The 10161-nt window shown below is 35.8% G+C and overlaps 1 protein-coding gene across 1 annotated transcript; it reads left to right on the top strand.

Annotated features, from left to right (window-relative positions):
* The first annotated feature begins 4075 nt into the window (after positions 1 to 4075).
* LOC140850974 (uncharacterized) lies at positions 4076 to 7456 on the top strand. Its single transcript, XM_073249429.1, has 4 exons — positions 4076 to 4970; positions 5092 to 5292; positions 6180 to 6375; positions 6936 to 7456. Exons 1-4 carry the CDS (start codon positions 4125 to 4127, stop codon positions 7118 to 7120), a joined length of 1428 nt encoding a protein of 475 aa, XP_073105530.1. The 5' UTR covers positions 4076 to 4124; the 3' UTR covers positions 7121 to 7456.
* Positions 7457 to 10161: the final 2705 nt, after the last annotated feature.

Raw genomic sequence — 10161 nt, 5'->3', positions numbered from 1 at the left:
CAACTTGGGAAATCTGAAGAAGACTTGAAAGAGTAATTCTTGTTGATGAGGAATGCTGTTGGAGTTACATGTTCCATCATATTAAGGGCTATAGTCTGGGACCGATGTTGCCAACACAATCATGGATCTTGGGTTTTTTGACATGTCAAAACACTTGGAAATTTTTGGGAAATAATACATGATGTAGAGAGACAATGTTAGCATTTTTCAGGTCCATCGCAATAGAAGTTAATGTTTATGAGTTTGTGTTATTATTTGGAACTTTGTGAGAGATGCAAAGTTTTTGAGTATTTACCATCACTGCAAAGTTCATGCTGGCCCAACTTACCACACATGATCCTAATCCTATATATGCACGCATATTCATAGTGCAATCCATGGGCTTTTGAAGGTTATGTTGAGTTTGAACATTTTGGCATCTATGATATAACATTGTGCAAGACCTTGAAGATATGACTGTTGGCAATCCCTTGTATTGACAAGTGGAAACTATAGTAGAAATGGAGAGATTTGAGCATATTTTATCTACTTGATGTAAGCTTGTGGTGTGATTTGTTAGGGTGACGCTTGTTGATGGTTCCTTGTTGTTCACCTGCATAGATTCTGGAAATGGTCCATGGGTACCAACAAAATAACTTCATTAAAGTGGTTAGCAGTGTTGCTGAAATATGCTATGTATTCATTCGGATTGTTGGCGCTTTTAATGAAATAACTGAGAGGCACCTTGAGCAAGGAATGTGGGATTCTCTGACATTGAACTGGTTATATCGGCAATTAATGTTCCTATAAGCCTTTTAGCATCATCTAGTTGCACGTTCAACTATCCTGTTGCTAGAAAACATAATTCTAGTCACTTGCGGTTGACTATATAAATATGCTTCACCTTTCATTTCTATAAAGCATGACCTTTATGTTAATCAAGAAATTTTATTTTTTTAATTGTACCATTAACAAATCTCATGTTAGTGTTCTTGATCATAAGCATCTATTATATTTTCTTTTATCAACATTTTTACTACATGAATAAATCATATTCTTCTTTGGCAATCTACCAAGGGCTGTGGTCATAGTGATCCACCTATTCAACTACTTCAACCATTCCTGAACTCCTCGTATCATTTCCAAGGCATATGATAGTTCGATTATCTATATACGGACTTCTTGCCTAATGCATCTCTCCTATGCAATCTTGTGTTATGCCTTATCAGTTTCATTATGTGCAACACACCAACCATTCACTTGATTCTAATAAGTACAAAAAAATTGAGGCAAAGGAAACACTTCTGCATTAGTATATGGCTATATCATTGTGCTAAGAACATAGCTAGTAGAAGCAATGTTTGAAAATGCATCTAGGAAGCACGGATACTCCAAAACACCACCAATGGCCATAACTGATACGAATCATTTATGGATATGGCTCTGGTACATGTCTGATGCAGGAAAGAAGTATACCAGTTTTTTTTTTTTTTAAATGAAAATTGGATCCAAATACTCCTGAGATATGTCTGAATACTTCCCAGATACCCCTAAGATATGTCCGGATATTTCCGCATTCAAATGCTCAATAACTTTAAGTTATTAACTACCCTCTTTTCCTTTCCCGTACCCTAAATGAGGTTAATTTTTCTTTTCTTTCCTCCCTCTTCTTCATTCAACACTTTTTTTTTTGTTTTGTTTTTTTCCCTTCATTCACCGGAACCATGACTAGAGACCCTTTTCGTTACTTCTAGTTTTGGGATTTCTCATGCATGTGTATCACACAGTAGATAAGAGACATGGCAATGTTAAGGGTTGTTTCCTAAGTTCATTTTTGGATTTAGCATAATATTTTCTACATATAATAGTGATGGCATTTTGTTTATGTTGCTGTTTTTGTTCTTTTGGATGGTAGATTTTTATTGTGTTGCTGGTCTGCTGCATTGTTTCTATTTGGTTCTAACTTCTGGTTTTGTTAGTTTTGTTGCTGACTCACTGAATATTTGTCATGGCTATACTTATTATTCATATACTTTGCAGCATGAATTCTCATTAGCTGGTTGCATTTGTTTTAATTATGTCGCTATCTTGCGACATCTGTAAGTCTAGAATAAAGAATGTTTGCTGCATTTATGTTTACTAGCATACACATGCTTACTAGATTTTTTCATGATATTGCTGAGTATTTATTTAGTGTCTATTTTGTGTGGGCCTACATAAGAGTTGCCAAATTTGTGGTCACACAATGCTAAGAAGGTCATATATGCAGTCATACAATGACAATAGGCTACATATGTGGCTACATGATGCTAATCCTATTGCATATGTGTCCAGAAAGTGCTAAGCAAAACCTGTTTTCCAAAAGAAGTGCTAAGCAAATACTTTTTTTTTTTTTTTTTTGAAAAAAAAAAAAGAAGAAGTGCTAAGCAAATCATCTTTAAGGCCCATATGTGGCACAAACAAATATTACTAGCTGTGTATTGGGTATGCAATGTAGTCAAGGGACCACATACACAAATTCATTTGCATATACAAACATATGCGCCGCATTCTAGAAAACTGAGCAGAAACAATCTGGCATTTTTTCAGCATGTAGTGCACAAGATTCAGTCAAATCTTTTTGGTCCATAGAGTATTCATATCAATCATTAACTATGTAATCAATTTGTTCGAGTGAAGGATTTCTCACTGTAAGTGGAGTGCTTCTGTACTTTGCAAGGAATTGCTTTTGATGCTCAACATGTTTCCATGTGCTTGAAACATTTTTAGCTTCGATGTTCCCCATTGCTTGTTGTTTTTGTCTTTACTTCTTTCCAGTCCATTAAGTTTTTTTCCTGTTCGATTTACAGATATAAGTTAATCGCAGGGTAACTATTGGAAGAAAGACGATAAATATGCGAATGAAAATGCTTTGCCTTTCTTATCTTGTGACTGTTTTAAATTCCTTTCGTTAAATGCTATGTATATTTGCGCCTTTGTGTTAAGTTCTTTCAATTTTGTCATCTAAGAATAGAAGAGAATTGCAAGGTTATTGTGGGAGCAAGATGATAAATATGCTAATGACATTCTTTGCCTTGCTTTTCATATGATTGTATTTGTGTTAAATTAAGGTTTAAAAATTAGTTTGGGTTTCAGTTTAGGTTTTAGCGAGCCCCTTTTCAGTTTTGGAGTTTCGGTCAAAAAAAAAAAAAAAGAAGCTAAAGTCTAAAAAAAATGAAATAAAGGAAGTCAATAAAAGTTATGACACAACAAGTATTATTTTGTGTCATATAGACTCTTTATATGTATAGTTTGGATAATTATTTGCTGAAGTTAATATGGCATATTAGTAAGACTGAGCATACTAGTATTCTTGAATGATTTACCTCTTGACCTCAAAATTCATTATATGGACAATCATAAAGTTTTCAATGCCGACTGCAAATATTTTTCTCCATCTTTTAGTAGAACTCAGAGCATTTATTTCTTGTTATTTTGAGGTTAAGTGGCTGTTTAATCAAATTCACGTAGTTATAGAAAAAAAAATATATAATGGAAGTTATAACTTTGCAATGAATTATATTTACTTGTTCACGTTTTTTCTTTGCTGAGTAACATTGTAAGAGTATTTTCAGACAAATAGACACATCGATGGCTGTCTACATCCTCTTTGAATTGAACAAAAATAATCAAAAACCATTGAAAATTGACGTTATGTAGCATATGTACTTAACTAGATGACAAAATGACCCTCATATCGTGTGTGTGTGTGTGTATATATATATATATATATTAATGAAGGCATCTACGTTTGATCTTAGGTCAATTTTGGTCAGAACTAGCTGAAACCAATGAAGCTGGACCAAAGCTGATGGAACTGCTAAAACTAACTGAAACCTGAAACCAGATATCAGCTTTGGTTCAGTCTCGGGAGAAACTGATCTGTTTTGGCATTGGGCAAAACTGGTTTGTCTATGCTGAGACTTAAACCTTGTGTTAAATGTTATCTTGTTGTTTGTTTATATTGGTGTTTCAATGGAACAACCCATGAAGGATATTTGGATCCTGATGATTTTTAAGATGTCTATATCTGAAAGTAAATATATGACAACTGCAGGCAGGAAAAGCTCTATTTGTTGATGATCATTGAGTGTTGAATAGAGTTCATGGAAAAATCTGAAGGAATCATTTCATACTCTTCGCTTTCTAATCTTGATAAAGAAAATCCTTATGATGGAAACTTTAAATCTTATATTTTGGGTGGCCATCGAAAGGGTATTTCTTCAGCAGGACCAAGATTCTTGGGACCAGACTACTTATATCAACCATCACTGGAATCTGACTTTCTTGAGGGGTATGATTCAGCTGAGGATCCATGTATTTTTGCTCAACCCAAAGCTAATCCTGAAGTGAACTTGAGAACTGTATTAAGTGGGATAATTGCGATTTTAACTGGTCAGAACAGAATGCAAGGTGATAGTCAATCACAACAAACTTCAAGCTCAGACATATCATTTCTTAGTTCTGAAAAGAATGGAGACAGTTTTTTGCATCCATCAGTTTGCATACCAAGTGCGCCACCTCTTCTTGAGACAGATGCTATCAGTTATGATGCATATAGAGAAATATTGGAAGCAGAACCTCCTGAATGGCTGCCAGATAGTTACACTGCTGTCTGCATGCAATGCACTTCTCCTTTTACAGCCATTACTCGTGGAAGGCATCACTGTCGGTTTTGTGGAGGTGTCTTCTGCAGAGACTGTACGAAGGGGAGATGTTTGTTGCCTGTCAAGTTCAGAGAGCGCAATCCTCAGAGAGTATGCGATGCTTGCTATGACAGACTTGATCCACTGCAGGGCATTTTGATTAACTCCATTAGCAATGCAATGCAATCAGCAAAACATGATGTTATGGATTGGACCTGCACGAGAGGGTGGCTGAATTTGCCTGTGGGTTTATCGATGGAATATGAGATATATAAGGCATCAAGTATGCTGAGAAGCTATTGCCAGGTGCAATATTCTGTATTTTCCCTTTTCTATCAATAGCTTTTTCTTGTGAAGTCTTTATAACCCTGTCTTCATTATAATCTGGATCCATTTATAATATATTTCCCCTTTTTGATATGTGCAGGTTTCTAGATTGAACCCTGAGAAATCTATCCCCTTGGCAGTTCTCAAAGGAGCAAAAGGGCTTGCCGTACTAACAGTTGCTAAAGCCGGCGCATTTCTTACTTATAAAGTTGGTACAGGTCTGGTAGTTTCGCGTAGGTCAGATGGGTCATGGTCTGCACCATCTGCCATTTTATCTGTTGGGTTAGGATGGGGAGCACAGGTAGGCATACAGTGAGATGAGTTCATGTTACTATTTTTTTTTTCACCCTCCACTTTTGTAGTTATGGTGTTAGGCATTATTTTTAAAACAAATTTACCTGCAGAAGCACATAGCAGTGTATCATGTCTGAAATCAGCATGGTTGAGTCAGTGAAAAACTGTGGAAAGAATAGTGGCAAACAATGATTAGTTGAGGAAATTTTGCTAGGAGCTAGACTATACAGAACTTTGTAGAGGAACGGGAGAATCATACAAATTTTTAGTTAAGCATTACATGATGGGGAGCAACAGATGTCCAACAATCTTATAACTTGTTCTGTACATATATACGCTTAATTGATGATCCATTAGAGCAATTTGGTATGTACAAATATGCTAGAGTTGAATTCTCTCATGTTAATAAGTTCTGGCTTTTCCATTCATTTCTTAAACGGATCATGTTACACACATTAGTCACCCATCCCTCTGCCCAACGTGCAAAAAAATATGTACATAATTATCATAGTGTAGATGACATTCTTCTTTATATAAAATTATGTATATGATTTTATATAAAGACTCGCAAATTGTGGTCTGTGGAGAATCAAAGCATGTCCAACAATTTGATGTGTGGTCCTGTTTTTGTTAAACAAGTTCTTGAAACTAGGCTACATTTTGTGTTTACTAGTTATCCTAGGTAATGCATTGGATTTTATCAAATTTGTCTTTCTGATTTGATTTGTGGGTAAGGGAGACAAAAGAATGTTTCAAATCATTGATTTGGAATTTAATGAGCCAAGATCATGCTCAGTTTCCTGTGCTTGGAACTTATCCTAGAACTTTGCTGTCATGCCTTTGAACTTGAAGAGAAAAGCCTTTTGCCTGATCTTTTCGCTTTCTATTATGCAGATTGGGGGTGAGCTCATGGATTTCATCATTGTTCTTCATGGCAGTAAATCTGTGAAGGCATTCACTAGCCGCATGCACTTTTCTCTTGGGGCTGGCTTGAGTGTTGCAGCAGGACCAGTTGGCAGGGTGTTTGAAGCGGATCTCCGAGCCGGAGATAGAGGGTCTGGCATGTGTTATACTTACAGTTGCAGCAAAGGTAATAATTTTCCAAAGGAAGCATATGTCATGATAGGGTTCAACTAAACTAATTCAAGGTCTTCAATTCTAAAAGTTCTTCAAACATCTTATGAAGATTCCTTTTCTGTCTTCTCAACAATCTTCGGCATATCCTATTTATTCCTTTTCTATCTTGTCAACAAGTCTGTAGGAGTTGCATTTGCATCAAAATAGGTTGGAGCATTTATTAGGTTTTAAATCACTTTCTGTATAAAGCAGCAGTTGGAAATCAAGGGAAGACGAGGAAGGTGTTTAAATATTCACATATTTATGTGAAGAAATGTGACTTCTTTAATAACTTCTTTTTCCCTCCTTTTCTTCTCTCTCTCTTCCCTTCTCCCTTCAAGCCATACAATTAACTGCCGTGATTGTAACCCAAAGCTTTAGCATAAAAAAGTGCTAGTGCCTCATGTCATAGCTTCCCCACTTAATGCATGTCCATATTGGTAAGTATGATGACCATATATGCAGCTAGTGGGTTTGGCACTGCCGTGTAATTATTGTTAAAAGAAATTTGATATATTTGAGTCTGCTGAACAGGTGCTTTTGTTGGGGTCTCTCTGGAAGGAAATGTTGTTGCAACAAGGATGGATACTAATTTGCGCTTCTATGGTGATCCTTATCTGACCACTACCGATATCCTCTTGGGGAAAGTGGAGAGACCAAAAGCTGCTGGGCCTTTATACTCTGCTTTGGACGACCTATTCTCAAAACTAAGCTGTTAGGTTTCACAAGGGATGTCTTGTGCACCTCTTTCTTTTCCTTGAATACAAACTGAAACTCTTGTTTCTTAGTTGCTGGTGTTTAATATTGTTATGGTTGCCGAGTTCAATTTATTCTCTAGGTTGCACATTGTGATCTCTAAAGTATTGAGATACCACAAATGTATAGTCATTCTGCATTTATGTACAGGAAAAATAATTGTATATATAATAGCAGAAGGTACGAGAGTCATTAGTTTGGGTTGGTATATGTTTCAAGCTTATCATCACTGAACATTGTATTGAAAAATCATTGCAGGAGCATATTAGGGAATATTACTTGAGTTAGTTTCAAACTTATATCCAAATAGGAATTTTCCTCATTTTAGCAATGAATGAAACGAACTAGTATGTTTTCTTCATTTGAGATGGATATGCCTCGAGCTTTAATACTGCAGTTTATTTGCTCCATTATACAAATCTGACTGAAAATTCAGGTGGAAAGGGCTATCGGGATGCTACGGCAGGCTATGTTGGATGGTAGATTTGATAGGGAGTGCTCTTTCCTGTGTATCTTGCAACGCCTCTGTTATTTGAAAGTGGCAACTTCTTCGTTAGTGAGGTGAAGTCCCTGATTAACTTGTTCAGCGCTGAAGATGACTGGGAGTTTGTGTAATGCTGAGTTCTACCAAGCACCAGCTACTACTACCTTTGCTTGTTTGAACTTTGTTTGCTATGATATCCGTAGGGTATCATGGCTATGGATGAAATATACAATTTGAAAGATGCTGCCGAATAACCGAGGTATTTCAGCTCTGATCACACTAACTTTAAGTAATTTGAAATATATTTGTGGAAGATCACTGACCATTGTACCTGATATGTCTTTATTCTTCACTTTGTTTACCTTATATTTGCTATTTAATGAAAGGTTTCGGGTTACTTTACCGATTCATGAATGGGATTACCATATGTAGTATCTTGCATTTTGAGCCTGTAGGATGTCTGCCTCTTGTAACCATGGGACATCCTAACGCAAGCAGAAAAGGAGGAGGATCGTGGCTGGTTGGGGAGAGAAACTTGACGTGATAAGGGAAGCAATGGTCATTCAATCTCAGAAAATTTTTCTGTTTTTTTTTTAGGGGTCTTTTTTTTATAAATAAATATCATAAAAAAATTGATCAAATTTTTTATTGATCAACTTATCTATATTCTTACGCTTTTCAAAATGGGTAAGTTATTTTATCATGGACAATATTTATTCATAAAATAGAGAAAAATTTTATTCATTTAAGAGATGATTAAATTATTTTTTCATTAGTCAGTAAAATAGGTATTTAATGCTGTACTTAAAATGTCCATCCTCATTTTCAATATCTCCATCATTCAATGGTTAATAACTTAGTCAAATTTAAAAAGTATAAGGGATATCATCAAAAATATTGATAAATTTTATCAACTTATCCAAAGAAGTAGTAATGTAAAAAATAGAGGTAACAAATTTCGAAGCTATTTTTCTGTATAAAAGAATATAGATAAATTATTTTTTTATTTAAATATTATTTAAAAAATATTTATCTAGAAAAATATGGATTCTTAGATAAATTTTTTATCTGTAAAATAATAGATCTTTTAAAAGTAATTTTTTTTTTTCATATCCCAAAAAATTTGGAAATGGTAATCCTAGCCACCATACGGTTGAGACCGAAGACGTAGGATTTGAGAATCCAGACCGGCCTTATTTCAGGTTGCTTTGAATAACTCATGCTCTTTAAAAAATAGCTCTTTTGCTGCTATGTAGTGTCTTAAATGATGTTACCATGGTCATGCAACCACAATTATTCAGGTTAAAAGGTGCCCCCTTATGTTGCCGGTAATCTCTCATAATTTGACTTGATGCTTAGGTTTAAATCCTGCCATAACCAGGTTTGCAGGCTAAGAGCTGTTTGGAAAAATACTGCACCTTATTTTAGAAGAAGAAGAAGAAGATTTTATTGAACTGAAAAAAATTCTTCGCTTGAACTAAAATAGACATGCTCCTACGGCCTCCTCTCCATTATGTTTGATACTGGAAACTCGTACTGATTCACCACACACACAGACACACACACACACAAATGTGTGTGTATGAATGTATGCATGCATGTATGTGTATGTATATTGTCACCTAATTGAACAAAAGGGCAAATGGGAAGAAACCCACATCTATTGTATCGAGGCAAGAGATTTTATTAACTTGGTCGGTTGGTTCCTTGCTTGGCAAGTGCTAAAGTAGAGACCAAGACAGGTCGGACGAAGAATCGTACATGGGCCCGTTGAAAACATTTCATGTCAGTCAGCCGTTGTTTTCGATCACGAAGGGCCGAAGCCACCGCCCGTCACGTGCGACAGAGGCGCCCAGCTGCAAAGGTGCAAGTTCGGGTTGAACAGAACAAGTCACGTGGCAATAACCATAAGAAGAGGCCACGCGTGGGAGACATTTCATGGGATCAGAGCTCAGGAGGGTGACTCAGAGACGACCACCTTCAGAACAAAGAATCCAAATCGAATCTCGCGATTATTAATTTAAAAGCCTGCTATCTACCCCACGTCGTACACCATGCTATTTTTTTCTCCTTTTAAGCAGAAAAAACCTACATCCCCTACAATTGTCAATAAAAGATATCTTAGGAGCTTTCTTTTTAATTTTTTTGACTGACAAAATGCACCAAGTAACTTCCATTCGATCAAATTTTCTTCGGTTCAGACCTTTCTAAGGTTAACTAATCTTCCACCTTTGATTTCCAAGGTGAAAAGAGTCTCATAGTTGAAAACATTCATCCGGGATTTACCACCAAAAAAAAACATTCATCTGGAAGCAGTTATAAGTCAGAATCAGCCATGAATATTCTTCAACATATTAGTCTAATTGATAAATTGCGGGTTTATGCCCTTGGCATAGCTCTTAGCAATTAAAGATTTTGAATTTGATTCTTGATTAATGAATCTTTAAAATATCTAGATCCGATTAGTTATACTGCAAGGCAAAAAAACAAATTATTCTATTCCACAATCAATTCAGTGGA

Source organism: Elaeis guineensis, chromosome 15, assembly GCF_000442705.2.
Source record: "Elaeis guineensis isolate ETL-2024a chromosome 15, EG11, whole genome shotgun sequence".
Lineage (NCBI taxonomy): Eukaryota > Viridiplantae > Streptophyta > Magnoliopsida > Arecales > Arecaceae > Elaeis > Elaeis guineensis.
This window is presented reverse-complemented; position numbering and strand designations above follow the sequence as displayed.

What these genes read in the sequence shown, in the direction of transcription:
- LOC140850974 (XM_073249429.1), top strand. Translation starts at nt 4,125, where the DNA reads ATGGAAAAATCTGAAGGAATCATTTCATACTCTTCGCTTTCTAATCTT. An exon ending in TGCTGAGAAGCTATTGCCAG is followed by an intron (nt 4,971 to 5,091) that starts GTGCAATATTCT and finishes TGATATGTGCAG; the next exon opens with GTTTCTAGATTGAACCCTGA. An exon ending in TACTTACAGTTGCAGCAAAG is followed by an intron (nt 6,376 to 6,935) that starts GTAATAATTTTC and finishes TCTGCTGAACAG; the next exon opens with GTGCTTTTGTTGGGGTCTCT.